The following is a 17904-nucleotide window of genomic DNA, read 5'->3' on the forward strand; positions in this document are numbered from 1 at the left end:
TTTTGCCATGTGTGTGCTTGTGTGCTGTGCTCTGTGCAAGGGTGCAGGACACATGCTCTTGTCCTTGAGTGCAATCATCCATGTAATTACCCTGTGAGTGATAAGAAAAGGGAAAAAAATTCATATTACCCTCATGATAGTGTTCACAGGACCATTGATTAAGGTGACAATTGGAAATTCATCATGATGTAGTAGGGGAAAATGGGAACCTTCCTCTGCATGAGAAGGGAATCCGATCCAAACCAGCCACTGCAGCCAGCTTTATGAACTCTAACTGATTTCAGTAGAGAAACATCTGAATGAGACCCTGAAACAGCTGATATGTGGTGGGCTGGACCATTCTCCCTCCTCCCTGCTGCTTTGGGTAGTCTTGAACCTTAAACTTCACATCTCTTGTTTGCTTCCAGGAGCAGGAACACAGCTCAGACTGCAACAAGCCAAACGCTGTGATAAAGCGGAACTCTTGTGGCAGGTTCCCCTCCCTGTTTTTCTTAAAGCTTCCAAAGATAAATTGCATTTTGCTTCAGGATAACAAAATTTCCTCGGAGGAGAGGCGTATTTTTCTGTAGCTTTTGCATTCGGAACATGAGCAGAGTTTTTATTTTAAATCTCCATTGAAAGTGTTTTCCTGTCTGTATTTCGCTTTCTTCCCCATGAATGTTCTGACTTCACAGAGCCAGCAGAGAGCCTGAGACAGAGTGTTTCTGTCACTTATCATAGCTTGCCTTGGCATAAAATTTAATCTTCAGGGTTTTTTTTTTCTCCTGAAGAAATGAAAGTTGAAGCCAGATTAGAAACAGATAAAAAGAAGTCATCCATCCTCAAAGGAGACTTTGTTTTTCTCTCTCTCTTTTTTTTTCGCATTTGCCTTTGTTAATCCTCTGCCTTCAAGGGAACAAAGAGATTCTTCCACCTGGAGAGGCTGGAAAGAAGGAAAAATGTGGAGCAAGCAGCATGCCTGATCTGTGCTTGTGCTGTCCTGCAGCCTTGCAACCATCCTGAAAAGCCCAATTAAAGGGAAAACCCAGGAAACATAAGTTGCAGCATCTATGGAATCAAAGCAATGCGGGGCTTTCTCTCCTCCTAAGAGGAGAACTGCTGATCTTTACCTTGTCCTGCAGAGAAAGGTCATCACTGCTAGAGAAGGAGGAGCCTTTCCTGCCACTGTAGCTGGTGGTAGTGTGGAGTTGAGAAAGCTGTGGGTCCATTCTATTATATGGTGACTAGCGTTGCACTAGAGCCTGTCTTAATGCTGCTCTCATCTTTTGTTCAATCATGTGGAGTGATTAATATGCTCTCAGGCACTGAGAGGCTCGAGGCACTTGGCACTTGACTGTCTCCTATTTCTGTACTTAATAAACAGAATATTCCACAAGAAGAACTTGCAATCTATCTTTCACTACTGTGCGGGGAGTTACTCCAAGTCCCAGCTCTGACTGTGTGTCTCTCTAGCCCAGGGAATTAATAGACTCTTCCATAGCTTAGCTCCCTCTGTTCTCACTCTGGTTGCCAAATTAACCTTCATCTCACCTACTTTTTCTTCACGTCTCACTTCAATTTAGTCCTCAAATTGTTCACATGACAAAAGGAGTTGTCCTTCCTACAGCTTCTGCTCTGATAAGATACCTGAGTTTTCTGTGAATGCCTGAAGAAGAGAATATCTTCTCTCCATCCCTCCCTTTACTTTCCCTATGGTATTTTAGGTCCAGAAGTCTCCCTGAGGCTACTTCTCTTGGGAGTGCAGTAAGCAGTTTGGACTGCAGTGTGCCAAGTGACTGGGTTGTTGCCCTTGGTGAATACACTAAAGCACTTACTGGTGCTAATTAATGTTATTGCATCATACCACATTTATTTAGACTTGTAGGAGGGGGTTCTACTGCACAAGCAGTACTGCAGGGGCTGGATGCTGCTCACCAGCATTGCCTGTGCTTACTTGTCTCATATGGCTTGTATTGGGGCACACCAGACAAGTCTGAAATGCTGAAAAATAGAAGGAATCTGCTTTTCTTATCAGAGAGAGGATTTATCAGCTCCTCAGGCTTTGACTGCTGGGAGGATGCTGTAGGTGCATGCTTTTCCTCTGCAATTAATGCACAGGCAAGCTGCTGGGAGCAGCCTGTGCTGCTTTAGCAGGATTAGCAAGAGCACTGCTGAGGATAGCTTCCTGCGAGAGCACTTGCTGAGGATACACGGTGCAGAAATCTTCCTGCCCTCCTCACAGACCTGGCTTTGGCTTGGAAAATAGACTGGGAGCATTGTGGCTGCTTTAGTGCCTGTGCTTATTCTGGCAAGGGGAGGCCTCTCTGCCTGTGGGTCTGCACTGTGCTTGTGGGGCTGATGCAGTGGAAGGCTCGTTTAACCTTTATGTCTGCTCTGAGATGCTCCTATGTTAGCAAGCATCTTGCCAGGGCCCCCCTGCCACCAAGAGAACCTTTCTAGTGATCCTCCTGGTCTGAACTGGGCAGTAGCTCTGGTGCTTGACAGGAGCCTTGGTCACCCTATGGGTGAATGCACTGTGTTGCAAGAGGTGCCAGACTCTCCCAAGGCTTGGGCTTGCTGGTTCACAGCTCAAAGGATTTGGGGTGACCCTTCCAGAACCCCCTTGCAGCATGATTCCTGCCACCACATGCACAGGGGCAGCCAGATGTGATTCATCTTTGTGTTTCAGATGGTGCAGTGTGGTGGGAGAGGATGGGGACAACCACAGACTGTGACACCTTTGATCCTGAAAGTGGTTTCAATGGGGAGATCTGTGCTGCAGAATGTGATAACTCTTGATGTTTCCTTTCACTGGGATCCCAGATCTTCATCCTCCAGAAAGGGCTTGGCATTGCCTGAAGCATCATCAGAGAACAAAGGCAAAGCTGTTAATTAAGACAGAGCTAATTCTGGCAGCTGACTCCCGCCATCTCAATGTGCTGCCGGCTGTGCCGCAGGAGCAGAGGGACTGGCCGTGCACAGCAGGCATGGGGCTGCCAAAAGCCCTCCCGGAGGCTCTTTGTGCTCTTAGCATGACTTTTTAGCCCTGTGTCCTTCCTGGACGGATGCCTGGTGGGCATCACTGGGGGTCATGTGTGGCCTGGAGGGGTGCTTTGCCTTCTGCAAGACACTTTGAGCACTGCGATGCACTGCTGTGCTGCCTGGGGTCTGGGGCCTTTTGCTCTGATTGCAGCTCTGGGATGTGGGGTTCTGGGGAGAAGCAAATGAGATGGGACCTCGCCGGTGGCCTTCTGGTCTTCAGGTGGGGGTCTGAAGGAAGTACATCCTGACGGATGGGGCACTGCAGGAAAAGTATCCCAAACATGGCTAGCTCAGAGGGTGAAATAGGGCAAAATATGACAGCCAGCCAGCTTTATTGCCCTTGGTGTGTCTTGTAGTGGGATGCTGGTGTGGCTGTGATCTCTGTGTCAGCTGGTGACCATAACCCCATCGGGTAGCAAGAACGAGTGGCCCTGTGGCACAATGATGCTGCCTCCCTGTGCCTGCCCTCTGAATGATAGCATGGCAAAGAGGCTTTTCCTGAGCTGCATCCTCTAGAAGTGAAGCATTGCTGTTGAGAGACTCGGAGCAAGGCTGACAGAAGAGAAAGCTTTCTGAACAAACACAGCTGGCTTTTACCCAGCACAGCCAACTCTTTGGCCAGCTGAAAAGAAATCAGAAGAATATTGATGTATTTTATTCTTTTTTTCCTTATACAAAAGTTGTCAGGCTCTCTTTCTTTGTCAGACGTTGGCTTCTGAATGCAAGTTTTCCAGTGGATAGCAATTGTTTGATTTTTCCACCCGCCTCCCCCCCCCCCAAATAACCGAGGCAGTTCTCTGGATAACTCGCAGGCTCAGCTCTTTGCCTCTTGTATTTTCAAATGATGAACATTTTTTTGCTTTGCACATCATGAATATTCTATACTTGAGCTGTTACTGAGTTGTGCTAGATCAGATAAATAACATGGTGTTGCTTTTGTGGCAGACTGGATAAAGATGCAAATAATACTGACATTTACTTCACAGTTTTCTTTCTGTGATCCTCTGAGTGAGTAAACTGGATTGCTGAGATATTCATGGGAAGGAAATGAAGAAGGGTTGTCAAGATAAAAGCAAATTTCCTTAAAACTTCACCAGAAGCTTCATGGCAATTTTTTTCTGTTATTTGCTCAACTGAATAGGACCTGCTCGAAATACATTTTGCACAACTGCAAAAGAAAACTCTTGTTCCTGTGGCCCTGCTGAATGGTGGTTTTTGTGCGCTCTTTCACTGACAAGCTGTGGAACTGGATGATCTTTAAGGTCCCTTCAAACCCAAACTGTTCTATGACTGTTTTCCAGTGCTTGTTACCTCTGCAGGGCTGCTCATCCCACTGTAATAGCAGATGCACCCTGGATACAGGCAGGTGGCCATGACCTGCATGAGCCCTTGCTGCTTTCCCTGCCCTCAGCTTTGCCCCAGTCTTTCTTGTGTGTGCTGGGGTGCATGAACACTGCAGGAGAGAGGGATGGGGGCATCTTTGAACCAGGTGAAGTGACTGCCTGGTTGGGAAGAGGAGCTAAGGGGGATGCTGACCCTGGGAAGGCCCATTGAATCTTTGGCCACATCCAAAGGAGCATGAGCAGCAGGACAAGAGAGGGGATTCTTCCCGTCTATTCCGTTCTGGTGAGACCGCTCTTGCAGTCCTGCATCCAGCTCTGCAGTCCTTAGTACAGGGAAGATATGGACCTGCGGGAGAGGGTACAGAGGAAGGCCACAGAAATGATCAGCAGGATAGAGCATCTCTCCTATGGGGGACAGATGAGAGTTGGGATTGTTCAGCCTGGAGAAGACTCCATGGACACCTTATTGCTTCAGTTCTTAAAAGGGGCCTATAGGAAAGATGGGAAGAGACATTTTTGCAGGACCTGTTGTGATAGGATGAAGGATGATGGTTTTAAACTAAAAGAGAGAAGACTCAGGCTGGATGTGAAGAAAAAGTTCTTTACATTGAGGGTGGTAAATACTGCACAGGTTGCCCCGAGAGGTGGTGGATGCACATCCCTGGAGCCATTCAAGACCAGGCTGGATGTGGTTCTGAGCAACCTGATCTAGTTAAAGATGTCCCCGCTCATTTCAGGGGGTTTGGATTAGATGAGCTTTGAAGGTCCCTTCCAACCCAAACCGATCTGATTCTATGACCCAGAGCTGCCTTGTTGCAGTGCGTGGGGTGGTGGGGACAGGGTGAATTCCCTTCTGGAGGGCTCATTTCAGCTCCCATCTGTGCAGTGGTGACACCCCATGCTGCCAAAGGATCATGCGCACAAGGACGTGGCCCCGGGGACAAGCACCTTCTGTTGTCAGAGACAGGGATGCTATACCCTGGGGACCCTGGTGTTGGGCATGGAGGGAGGGCAGCCTGCTGCTCCTGCGTGCCATCGCACCTTGGGCCCTGGGGCAACGTCCTGCAAGCAGTGAGGATGCCGGAGGGAGGCAAGAGGCGGAGTTGACTTTTATGTGGCTGGAGCGTACTGACCCTCACACGGGAGCAGCCGTGTTTCGGGCGGCCAGGGGGCCCGGCTCGGCGTGGCGCTGCCTGTTTGCTCCGGCTTCCTGCGGCGACAAAAGGGAGGGACCGGGCCCACCCTTCCCCTCCCCGGGGTGAGGGCTCTGGGTCCGCCCCGCCGTGGGCTGGGGAAGTGGGGTCCCCCGAGCAGGAATGATGGGGGGGGCGGCGGCGGCGGCGAGCCGCCAGGGGGCGCCGTCCCCCTTCGGACAGCAGCTCGCGGAGGGCGGAGGCGGGGCGCTCCGCGGGGATTGGCGGGGTGGTGGCAGGGGCGGGGGGAAGGCGGGGAGCGCCGCGGGGATTGGCGGGGCGGCGGCGAGGGGCGGGGCCGGGCGGCGGCGGGGGCCGGCGGCGGCGTGGCCGCTGCTGCACTCGCGGCGGCGATGTGACCCGGGCGGCGCGGGGAGGCGGCGCGGTTCCGGCCCCGTCCCGGCCAGACCCGACCTACCCTGGCCCGGCCCGCGGACGCACCCCCATGCCCGCTCACGGCCGCCCGCCGGTAGCGGCTGACGCCTGCGGAGCAGAGACGCGAGGAGCCCGGGGAGGCGATGGCTGCGGATCTGGTGGTGCTGCTCTGCCTGGCCGCTGCCGCGGCCGCCGTGGAAGGTGAGGCGCGACCGGGACCGGGAGTGCGAAAGGAGTCCGGGGGTGATGCTGAGCCGCGGGTACCAGCGCCGCGGGGAGCCGGCTCGCCCGTCGCGCTGTGTGCCGGGGCCGGCAAACCGGCACGGGGCTGGCTCCCGGCGCGGTCCCTGTTCGTTTCGAGGGGCGCGGGGCTCCGCTTGGCACCGGCCGGTCCTGGCAGCCGCTCTCCCGCAGCCGGGGGGAGCCGGTGCTGGCAGCGCGGGGCTCGCCCGCGGCCGTGGGTGGCTGCGGGAAGGGGCTGGGGGGTTTCCAGCGCTTGGGGGACGCTGTGGAAAACCCGTCCGGATCTGCGTGGGACCGGCGGCTGCTCCGGATGCCGTCCCCGGCAGAGCGCTGCCTGGGGTCGCGGTGGGGAACACCTCCAGGGGGCTGTGGCTGTGCACTGGGATGCCTCTGGCTGTCTTCCTCCTCCCGTGCCTCCAGCACCCGTGAGAGCTTTGTGTCAAAGGAGGATGGGTGCACCTGAGATGTGGGCAAGGGGTCTCCTTTCCTTGGGATGGACTGGTCCAGGAGATGCTTGTCCCATTGGTGGGCAGATGCATGGGCATCCCTTCAGCGAGGTCCGTGCTGTCTGGCTGAAGTCTTTTTTCCCCATGACCTGCCCGGTCGCGGGACTCTGTGCGCTGGGATGGTGCCCACGGTTGAGACCCAGCTTCTGGGTGCTGGGCCTGGCAGGACAGCCAGGTCGCCCCAGGCTGGCGTTGGCGGTGGATCGCTGCTCTCTGGCTGATGTGGCTTTGGAAGTATTTCTTGGGTTATTGCTTTGCTTTATTTTGCCACTGCCTCCTTTTCTCCTGGTACAACACGAGCGAAAAGGCCATGGCAGGGGCTGCCTGGTGCTTCAGCAGTATCTGTGAGTGGGGAACATTGTGTGGTCCCCTGCTTGTGGCAACACGAAGCATGTGGCTACAGAAAGATGATGCATGGGGTCTTGTGGGCTAGCCAAGATGCTGGCCTGTGTGGGGCTTGTCCCCTCTTTGGGGTGATATAGCTATTATGAGCATGGTTACAGCTGAACTGGCAACTGATAGAGCTGGCTAGAGAGTGGCAGCTCAGCTCTGGGCAACACAGAGCCAGTTCAGGAGCTGGAACGCTGCTGTGATGGTCTCCAGTGGGGTGGGAGTGTTGGCCATGGTTGCCCTCTGCTCGCAAGCGTGCCTGCCTGGTTGTGGCAGCCAGGCCCATTTGCTGCAGCATCTACTTTCTGCCAGCTTTTGGCTGAGCCAGGCGTTTGCTTTTCTTCTTTCTCAGGCTTCCTCCCTCGTTGCATCTCTGTATAGAAATAACTCGAGGTGGAAATGCTGATGCGTTGCTTAAGCGTGATGCAAATGGGTGCATGCTTGCTTGGTCGCAAAGCCGCACGTGAAGATGCCAGACCTGTTAGCAGCACTTCACTAGCTGGTGTTTGCAGCGTCAGCTGCTTGAGGTACTGCTGACATCGCGGCTGGCTGGGGGACCTCGGCTTGGTCCCTGTCTGAGAGCACTCTCTTGGGTGATGTGTCTGTCTGTCTGTCATGCAGGGTCTTCCCCAGCTTCCCCAAGCCACCCCTGGGAGCGTGTGCTGGGCTGGCAGAACCAGCATCCCTGCCTGGGACTGAACCTGTTGAAGAGCAGTGTCATTTCTACTCAGCTGAGGAAATGGCTTGGATAGTAAAGTAGTATCCTGGGAGAGATCTCAGATTTAAGGAGAAATTTTGGATGAGAAATTCCTGAGGCAAAGCAATCGAATCTGATTTGGGCTTAAGGTGACAGCCTCCTGGCGTGGTCGTATAATGAAAACACCTTTTTATGGAGCTTATTTAAATCTTATGGATCCTCCTGGTGCAGAGGTTGCATTTGCTTGATTGAAACGTGGGTTTTGCTACCCAAGCTGAAGCATCTCCCAGAGCCTAACCTACCTTGGGGTCTGGCTTTTCCCCTGGAACAGCCATGAGACCGGTTTCGCCGGCAGCCCTCTCCGACAGCAAGTCAAAGCCACGGCTGGAGCACGGCTGTGCCGTGGCTCCCTGCATCCCAGATGAGCCATCGGAACAAAAAGTCTTTTCTCTGGGATGGTGGCGGGGTAGGGAGAGAGATGTTTGAGGGTCTGGACCCGGTTGGAATAGGAGGAGGATGAAGCCAGGGTCAGGGCTGCCTGCGAACATCTCTTTATGCTCCATAAAACCTTGCTAACTCATTGCCTGCGGCACGTGAACCTGGAGATAGTGGAGTCGCTTATCTGAGTTTTCTTACAGTTACTTGATTTTTACCAAATCCTGGGGCTCGGCTGGCTGTTTCCTGCTGGACACCTGGATCTTCATAGTAGTTTTAAATTCTTTTTGTGGCTTGTGAAGAGGAAGAGGGACATGAGAAGATGACAGGAAGAAATACTCCATCTCTCCCACACCCTGCAATCACTCAGGCGCCGCTCGCGTGCTCTCTCTTGTGTTAGCTGAACCAAATATAGTCACATTTAGCACATAGAGAGGATGGTAATGGGCCATCGCTGTGCTTTTTAATACAGGAGCTGTTGGAGTTTGAGGTGCTGGTGTGTCAGTTGGGGCTGATGTCCGCTTTGGTGCAGTTTCTCCATGCAGGCTATTTAATCTGCCTACCTGCTCACCTATCCATCATCTCCCTGCCTCATGCCAGCTCTTTTAAAGGACAGGTTTTTCTCTCCATCTCCTGTATTGCTGCTTGCGGCATCGCGATAAGCAAAGCAGGGGGAGGGAGGTGAAAAGCCTCACTCAGGGCTGGCAGATCCGGCTTAGTTTTGCTTTCTGTGCTTATCTGCTTGCTTACCTGCCTCGCCTTCGGAATCACAGCTTGGGGGAGGACCGGGGATGGAGAGTTTGCATAGAGCGTGTTGTCCCTGGCTCCTGCTCCTTGCGTGCCGCCCATCCCAGGCGCCCTCTCTCCTCCCGTTTTGGCTCGGGATCCACACATCTGTTGCAGGCATCCTTTGGGCTTCCTCTGCTTCCGTCAGGCGCCGGAGTGGTGCCTGCACTGAGCAAGCTGAGAGCCGGTGGCTGCCGCACCACCCTTCCCATCACCGCTGTCACCATGTGGGCTTCCACCTTTGGCCCAGCTGCTTCACCGGGAGCACAGCAGTTTTCAAGGAGAAGCTAGGAACAAGTCTTCAGGAGAGATTTGCAAGTGCTATTATCCTGCATGGGAATTTGCAAGTGCTGATATCTAGCCATTCCTTTACTCTTACTTTTTCGCACAAACTATTTGGGAAAGAAAAAAAAACCCAAAACCCTAAGGGGAAAAACTTTATCCTTGGCATGATGAATGAGCTCAGATCTTGTTAGCCTGAAGGGAAAGCATTTTGTCTGGTCATGGAAAACTGGCCTGAGACTGCAGATACCTGTGTTGCTGGTATTTTTTTGGTTTTACTAATTGCTGGTATCTCCAGTCAATGAAAAGGTGGGGTTTGTGATAAATGTATGTGTTTTTCTGCTCTTTCTGCTTACTGTCTCCGTATGGACACAGGGTTGCTGTCCTGTGCTCCAGCGTGTTTAGTGGCCCTGTCTACTGTGGCATGAGCTGCCAGGGAAGGTTTGTAAGGTGGCCTCATCCCTACCCCAGATGCAGCTCCTAACACAAGAGGACAGAGTAAAAATCTGCTGGCTGTAAGAATCGGAAGAAAATATTGATGCTGATGAAGTAACCTGAATGTGTTTGGCTCTGGAGCCAGACCACGGTGCTAAATAATAGATGTTTCTAGCAGAAATGGGTTCTGTAAGTGAAAGAAATACTCAGAGTTGGTGAAAGGGGGAAAATAGTTCCTTGGGCAATGGGAAACTCAATGCTGATCAGGTTAGCAAGGTCTTGATCCCTAGTGCAGCAGGATTGCTGTGGGATGTAGATGAGGCCCTTAGTGACATAGTTTAATGGTGGACTTACTCGGCAGTCCTGGGGTAGAGGTTGGACTTGATGATCTTTTCCAACCTAGCTGATTCTCTGAGGCTGATGGAAGACGTGCTTGGAGCAAGGCTGAGGCTCCCAGAGCGCTGCTCTTGTAATGCCTGTGGTGTGTACTGCACCACTCCAGTGGAGACCCAGACAGCTCAAGGAGGCTTTTAATACCTCTCCCAGCTGTGGGTACAAGCTCATCGTACTCTGGTGTGGAAATCGCTTCATGCAGGATACCCAGACTTCTGTGATACAGCCCAAAAGGTGCTGCAGTGCTCCGTTCTGTCTGAAGAGACACAGTCGGTGTAAGCAGTCATTTAACAGCACAGAGAGGCTGAGTAAAGAGTTGGGGTTGGGGGAGGGAATGTTTTCCCCAAATATTCATTAGAATTTGAAAGTGCATTTCAATTTGACCTTGTTCTCTTTCTGCAAACATTTGAGCTATCAAGCGTTGCATGCTTGAATACTTGCACAAGGCAAATGTTAAGCTTGGGTATTTGCTGGGTAGCAATTTGGAAAGGCACAGCCTCAGTTGTGATGTTACGAAGCCAGAGTGCCTGTTGCTCGTGGAGGTCTACAGAGCTGGGGTGATGGGAGTGATGTGGACGGCCCAAATGGTGGGACTTTGAGTCTGCTGGTGACCGAGAGCACCCTGCAAAGGGATGCTGAGTGGTGGGGATGGCAAATGAACATGAATCCAGAAGACTTTCGGATGCATCATGGTCCACCTGTGAACACAGCATGCTTCTGCTGGCTGGGCCTCCAGCATCCCTCCCATTTTTCCCTCTTGGGGGAGGTTGGTGTGGGAGGAGAAGGGGATAGAGTGATACCAGAGCAGCATCAGGAGAGAACTGAGACCTTGGCTGGCCGCAGGATACCAGGCTGGTTATTGGACAGTCCTGCTTTTAGGGGCTAAAACCAGTCTTTCCAAAGGCGAGCAGCTTGAGAGGCTGCTTCAGAGTGTGCAGGAGAGGGAGCAGGCACAGGGCTGATGTGGACACCATCCAGTAGTGGGTAGAGGCAACACAGCCCTTGTTTTGGGGACAGTGAGAGCAAACTCTTGCCCAAATCAGCACTATTGCTTTCCAGATAAGTGGCAGACACGGCTCCCTCTTGCACTGTAAATGTGGTTGCTCCCAGGCATAGCTGGTATTTGTGGTTTGGTTTGGGTTTTCTTCTTTGCGTCACCATCCATTTTCCACAAAGTCACATCATGAGAAATGGTGAGAAAAATGTGATGTGTGTTTGTAGGAGCTGAAGGGTCTGCTTTATTTATTAATTTCTCATAACTTTTGAATTATTTAAGTGCATTCGGCAGAGATTAACTTTCCCTGCTTAATATTTATTGTTGTTTCATTTCTCTGGAAGTTGGAGCTACAAGAGCTTTGATAAATGGACTGAAAGGTTCTGTAGTTCCTCTATAGCTAATCTAAATATCCCCATATCCTTTGCTGAAAAGCTAATTTGTAATTTCCTATGGTAATGCTGCTTAGTGAGTTATAATGATACACAGGGGTCTGCTTTTCCTCCTGGTTCTCTGTTGAGGGAATAACGCTACCATTGGAAAATGGTGTGAAACCTGGAAACTGGCCATTAGTCCCTTAAATTTCTGGTCTAATGACAAAAATCCAGAAAGCATGTGGACCATATGGTCCATTTTCTTATGTCGAGGCTGGAAAGCATCCTTCTCCCGAGTTTAGTTTCTGCAGGAGGGATGGGAGTGGTGGCTGGAGCTGTGCCGGAGCCGGCACTGTGTACTGATGCCACGACCCATCTGCCCATGTGGGTTTGCATCTGTAAGCAGAGCCTGATAATGTGCAGAATCCCTGCTTCTGGAAACCTCTTCCACCACCCCAATTATAAACAAGTGTTATCAGTCTTCTGAATAATTGAAGAGGCTTTCTGTTGAATATTTAATTACAATAATATTTGGTTAGCGGGGGTTGTTGGTCTCCTTTTGTGCAATTGAGAATTGCTGCAAGAAAACAACCTGTTAAAAGAAAATGTTGTTGTCTATGATCATTGATTTTTCTTTTTTTTTCTTTTTTAAGCTAATCAGTGACTTAGTTGAAATTAGTTAATTAGCTCAGCTGCATTAAGGCTCTTTGGCATTTAAACTTGATGTTTCTAAATAATTATAGTTTTGCCTGCTAAGCCCACAACCCAGGGTGACCTAATTACTATTAAAGCATACGTGCTTTGGTCTGGCTTTAATAAGTTCCTGCTGGGAGCCCTGTGGTGAAAAATCAGAGGCAACAGTTCAAAGGGGAAGGGGCCCTGCGCTGAGCCCTGGCCAAGGAAGATGACTTTCCTTCGGCCTCGCTTCTTCCAATATCAACCTGTTAAGTTTATTTTGGTGGGGTTTTGGGGGGGATAGGGGGTTACAGTATTTATTTATTTATTTATTTTAATTGGGAAATAGCCACACCAAGCGATAAGGTGTTATTAATAAACCCTCAGGTATGCACTTGTTGTGTAGTAAGGAACACATTTAATATCTGGGGAGGCATCCGGTGGGTGTTACTGTTGTTCAAAGCTGATGAAGTGTTGATTTGTTATGCAAGGAGTAAAAGTGGAGGCTGAGAATAGGTGAGAGGCTGTGGCTATCCTTTTAGCTCTTAGGCTCTTTTCTCCCATCCCACATAGCAGCTTTGTCATGATGTTAAAGGATTGTTCCATGATGTTTTCCCCAAAAAGTCCCTCTTGCATCCTGCCTGTCTCTCTGATGCACTGGTACTGTGTATGCTGCAACCCAGCAGCAACAGCGCACCAAGTTCTGGATTATTTAAACCTAACTAGCATCTTCCTTGGATTGCTTTGAATGTGGCTGGATTTTGCTGTCTTTGCTTGGCTATATATGTTTTTGATGGGAAGAGCAGCTCAGCACACTGCCCTGGTGTTTGGCATCACTGGATGCTCTCCTCATGGCTCTGCCTTCTCCTGGGGAGCCTCTGAAGTCCTGCAAAGCCCAAGACCTGTTGCAGGTACATGTCTTTGCATTCCTTTTCCTATTTTCTTTCCATTTGCAGGGCAGAATATGGGGACACCCGTTTTTGCCTGGCCCTGCATGCCAGTCCTGGGGCACGGCAGGTCTTCTTCATTCTGGGCTTAACTCCAAATAGGGGGGTCCTCCTTGAGCTCCGAAACCTGGGAAAACAGGTGTGTGGTATTGGCTTTTGAGCATGAGGCCAACCCCCCCTGTGCCAGCTCCCTGTTGTGGGGTGCTGTGGGTGAGCTGGGAAGCAGCACCCAAAATGCATCTACAAGGCAAAGTGGAAGGGACCCAGGGCTGGTGCTGGTCCCCTTTCTCCTGATGCTATAACCTATTCCATGGCTGGAGGGATGGAGACGGAACGGCAACAACAGAAGTTGTGTGGAGGCTTTAAATTTTCTTTTCTTTTATTCTTTATGCCATTGGAGGCCAGGGTTGTGCCTTTGATTACCAGAGGCCTCCACTCGCTTCAGCTGCTTCCTTAGCCGCAGGGTCTGAGCTGACTCATTATCATCCTCGCCAGGGTCCTGTTGATATGAGGATAATTGCTTTTTGCTCAAAAGACATTAAATCACCATGGAAGAGGCGAAGGGGTGTGAATTACATCTTCCCCAGGAAAACCAGGAACCCAGCAGAAGAGTTGAAAAGGAAGCACTGCCCTTGGGAGGCAGGAGAACAGGGCTGCCTGCGGGGGATCTGCTCCAGTCCTGTTGGGCAGCCCCCTGTCCTCTGGCTGGGGGGAGCTGGGAGGGGGATAGACTCATGTCTATCTTTGAGCTGGGGCAGCTCAAAGAAATAGCTGGGTGCTGGCTTTGGTAGGTGGCTGGGCACCTTTATTTTATTGTTTTTCACCCAACACTTTCATATTTCTAAATGCCCAAGGAAGGAGATTGACGCATAGGGACAGACCATCACCTTTCCAGGCATTTGAGATATACACACAGAGATATCATTCCCTTAGTCTATGGGCCATCCCTGTAAAAGTCCATTGAGTTAATTTAGTCCATGACTTTGGGCTCCATCTGTCATAACTGTCTATTAAGGCAGGAAAGACGGTGTGTGGTGTTGGGTTGTTGTGCGCTGGAGCCAGTTCTGATTCCATCACCACTGCACTTTTCTGGTCTGAGTACCCACAGGGCCTGTTGCTGGGGTTTGAGTAGTCATGGTGCTTGTTGCAAGGGTTTTAGTAGCTGCAGCGCTTGTCACAGGGATGGAAGTAGCCACAGTGCCTGTTGCTGGAGTCCCTTGAAATTTCCAGATGCCCAAGGAATGAGATGGACGCACAGGGACAGAGCTGGAGCAAGATTCTCTCAGAGCACGCTGTGATGCATCAGCTCTGCTTTTCATATGAAACAAATATGTTCCTATGACTACTGCTGTAATGATTTTTAAGCAGTGATGTTGGGTCTTTGCATCCTTTATCGAGTGCTGGCAATTAGAAGCAGAACCTGGCTGCAAGTGAGCCTGAGATGCTGCATGTCTCAGCCCGTAGGGTTTAGCTGAAGCTTTCCAGAAGCTTCATGCAAGTGGGTGGACTTCCTGGAGATGCATGGTCTTTGAGATGGAGTTACTGGTGAGGGTCTAAATTGCTTGAGCCCATCAGGCTATTGCCAGAGGCACTGTGAGGTCCTATATAATGGTGCCATTGTGACCATGTACAAAGCTGTAAAGGGGTAATTTCTGGATTAATAAAATATAGGAGGATCACCTCTATGCCATATTTTCCAGGGAGGGATGGTGTGGTTCCTTGAGCCACGTGCGCCGCACCAGGCAGCCTCACTCTTCCTCATTGAAATGGAGAGAAGCCTCAGCTGTGCAGGCATTAAAGGCACTGATGCCTTTAATTTGGACCCAGCTTAGGCAGGACCTTCCCAAACTCTTCCATCACCTGGTGATGCCCCTCCAATGGGTGCTGAAGCTGACCTTGCAGAGGGGAGGAGGTTGAAGGAGGCTGGTGGGAGCTGTGAGGCTGAGAGCTAATTGTGTTCAGTATCTTTATAAAAATCAGCTTTTATTATCCCTCCTTGCACTGTGCGTGGGTTATTACTGCAATGGCTGGCACCACTGCGCACATGCTGGAGTCCCCTGCACTGAAAGGCTTGCTCGAAAGCCTGCTGAAAGCTATAAAAAGACGCTCATTAACTTCAACGGGCTTTGGCTGAGGCTGGAGAAAATGGGCTTCTTTGAGAAGGATGCTGCTTAGAGCACCCTCCCGCTCTGCCTTTGTGTGCCAGCGCTGGGGCTGACTGGGGATAGGGAAACCCTTGCTTTTGCACAATCTGGCTCCTAACTGTGAGGAAGCGTTGCCTTCAACCAGTGGGACCCACTGAGCAGCACCCCAGGGCTCCCTGCTAAGGGGGCTTGGGGGTTGATTGGTGGGTGATTGCCTTCCCCTGTGCCCTGATAACCCCTGCGTTTTCTCATCCCATGCCAGGCATGGACCCTGCCGGGCTGGTGTGCAACTCGGTCGTTCCCAAATGTGATCTCTTGAGTCAGCAGCCGCCCAGCAGAGTTTTGGAGGTGGCTTGTGGCAAGGCACGTTTTTATTTATTGCTTTAAAGCTCTGCAGCGTTCAGGGGAAACTGGGATGTCTTTGAAACATTTAAAGTATTCCTAATAGGTTACCTCGAAAGCTTTCTTCAGTCTTGAATGAATCAAAGTGCAAATGTTTATAATGCGACACCCACACGGGCTGGGAGAGGAATTTTATTAAGGCAGGAGAGTCAGAAAACAATAATAATAAAACATGTTTTATGAAGTTGGTGAGAAACTTATAAACTAGGTGAAGTTTTACAGCGTATGAATTTGATACAGGCTGTAAATTTGAATTCCCAGGCTGGTCCTCAGGTCTTGCTCTTTATTACCTGAAATAACATTCTCCACTTTTAATAGCTGGCTGTGGCAAAGCGAATACGGTTTTATTTCTCTAAATGATCCGCCATGCATGTCTTATAATCAAACTTTCACCTATCCTGAAGGCTTCAGCCCTTTCCTTGAGCAGCGCAGTGGCTGTTGCCAATTAGCAAACTGTTGCTATTTGCTTTGCAGTGGCAGGGGGACCTTGGAAATCCTTGCGTACATCCCCTGGTCTGGATTATTTAGCCTTTTTCCAGCAGAAACCACTTGACTTCTGATGAGAGAGTTAGTTTTGCTAATACATCAGCAAAAAGGGACCAAAGGATGCTCTTGATAAATCTGTGTATTGCACTAATAACCCACTGTGCTTCCAGCTCATGGCCCTGCTTGTTGGGTCCCTATACTGTCTGTGCACACACCAGAAGATTATTCCTCTTCAAAAATATGTGATTACTAATGTAAAGCATTCTAGCTAATCACCAGATTATTCCCTTTCAAATGGGAAAGTAATTAAGGATGGCTTTTTAAATAGGCTTCCCACCCTTGGATCCGTTGGGATTAGCGTACGTGGGTGTGTAAATATTTAGTTTCCAAGGACTTTCTTTTTTTTTTTCCTCCCCTTCCTTGAAGAAACAGTGGTGATAAGCGATTGGAATGAGGCAGCAGCTATGCTTGGACACTTCTCCCAGTGTCCATAATGTAATTGACATTAAAGATGACCCACAAAGGAAAATGAAGTTTTGCTGGTGCGATGCACCAAGCCAGCTTTTAAAACGGGGTTTCCTCTGCTTGTCTTTGAAGAGTGTTTTGCCTTGGAATGCTGGGATATGTGGGGTGATGGAGAGCAAGTACAATCCAGAGACCGTAAGAGCTATGGTTGAGTGTCGTGGCCTTGGCTGAATCTTCTGCCTTCAGCTGCCTGCTAGGTTGGGGGGATTTTGAAGCTTGTTTCCATTCATGGAAGTATCAATCTCTTTAACACCCAAACAATTCAGACTTTTTGCACCAAGGCGCTTGATGTTTGGATTCAAAACCATGTCTTGTTTTGAAACTTGATGCAGCATTTGCTATGTGTTTGTAAAACTGGGAAGGCGAGTGAAAAAAAGCTGAAGTCAGAAGCAAAATACATAGATTCAAAAATGTTTCTAACAGAGTGATCTGGTGGAGTTGCAGTTGAAGTATTGGTTGAAACCCATAATTGACACAACTCTCTTAGAAGTCTGCGTTCCCTCAAGACCCCCAGAGCCTTTCCTAGAGCTGACACATACCCTTGCCAGGCCAGGAGAGGCCAGGACTTGTGTTTCCCCATCTATCTAGCTAATAAATCCCAAGCCCTAGTGAGGCACCAGCAGAAAACCTGGCTCAGAAGAAAACCTGCACAGCCCTGAGGTTTTGGAGGTCAGGAGCAGCTATCTGTGCCTGTCCTGCTGCTGGGAGGTACCTACAAGGTACTTTTGGGGCATCAGTGCTTCAAATGCTCATGAACCATCTCTTCGCTTTCTGGTAGGGGCTACCTGTTCTGAGCATTAACCCAGGGCTGCCTCTCGTGCGCCTTGGTCTTAGTTTTAAAGATTGCATTTATGCTGTTCAGCTGTAATTGGCAACTTTTGGACCTTTTGTTTGCCTGCCTGCATGCTGGAAAGCCTTCAGAGGTGGTTTAGGAGGCAAGGGGAGCTTGTAGGTCTAGTGCTTTTAGGGTTTTTTTGTTATTATATATTATTGTAATTAAAACATATTTTTAGCAGCTGAAACTCGAGCCCGTCTGGGTATTTATACAGCAAGATGTTTTGGATGAGGAATAGGCCAAGATACTCACGTGGTTGGGGCCAACGTGAAACAAAAGAATCCATTTATTATCCAGGCAGGAAATTTGTTCTTCGGGATGTTGTAGCTGCAGACATAATGATTTCATTTCCTTTGGTTCACCCAGATTAATGGCTTGTGCTCTTTTGTTTGTGTGCCTGTGTTATTTCTGCAACACGGCTTC

General features: G+C 50.1%; 1 protein-coding gene across 2 annotated transcripts in view; it reads left to right on the forward strand.

Annotated features, from left to right (window-relative positions):
* The first annotated feature begins 5895 nt into the window (after window positions 1–5895).
* Window positions 5896–17904, forward strand: part of EPHB1 (EPH receptor B1) — a 68747-nt gene continuing 56738 nt past the window's right edge. For both annotated transcript variants that reach the window (XM_065675159.1, XM_065675160.1), the window contains exon 1: window positions 5896–6133. In XM_065675159.1, coding sequence (XP_065531231.1) covers window positions 6076–6133 — 58 coding nt within the window. In that variant the 5' untranslated portion in view covers window positions 5896–6075. The remainder of the gene's footprint in view (window positions 6134–17904) is intronic.

The sequence above is a fragment of the Lathamus discolor genome, chromosome 3, assembly GCF_037157495.1.
Source record: "Lathamus discolor isolate bLatDis1 chromosome 3, bLatDis1.hap1, whole genome shotgun sequence".
Taxonomy (NCBI): domain Eukaryota; kingdom Metazoa; phylum Chordata; class Aves; order Psittaciformes; family Psittacidae; genus Lathamus; species Lathamus discolor.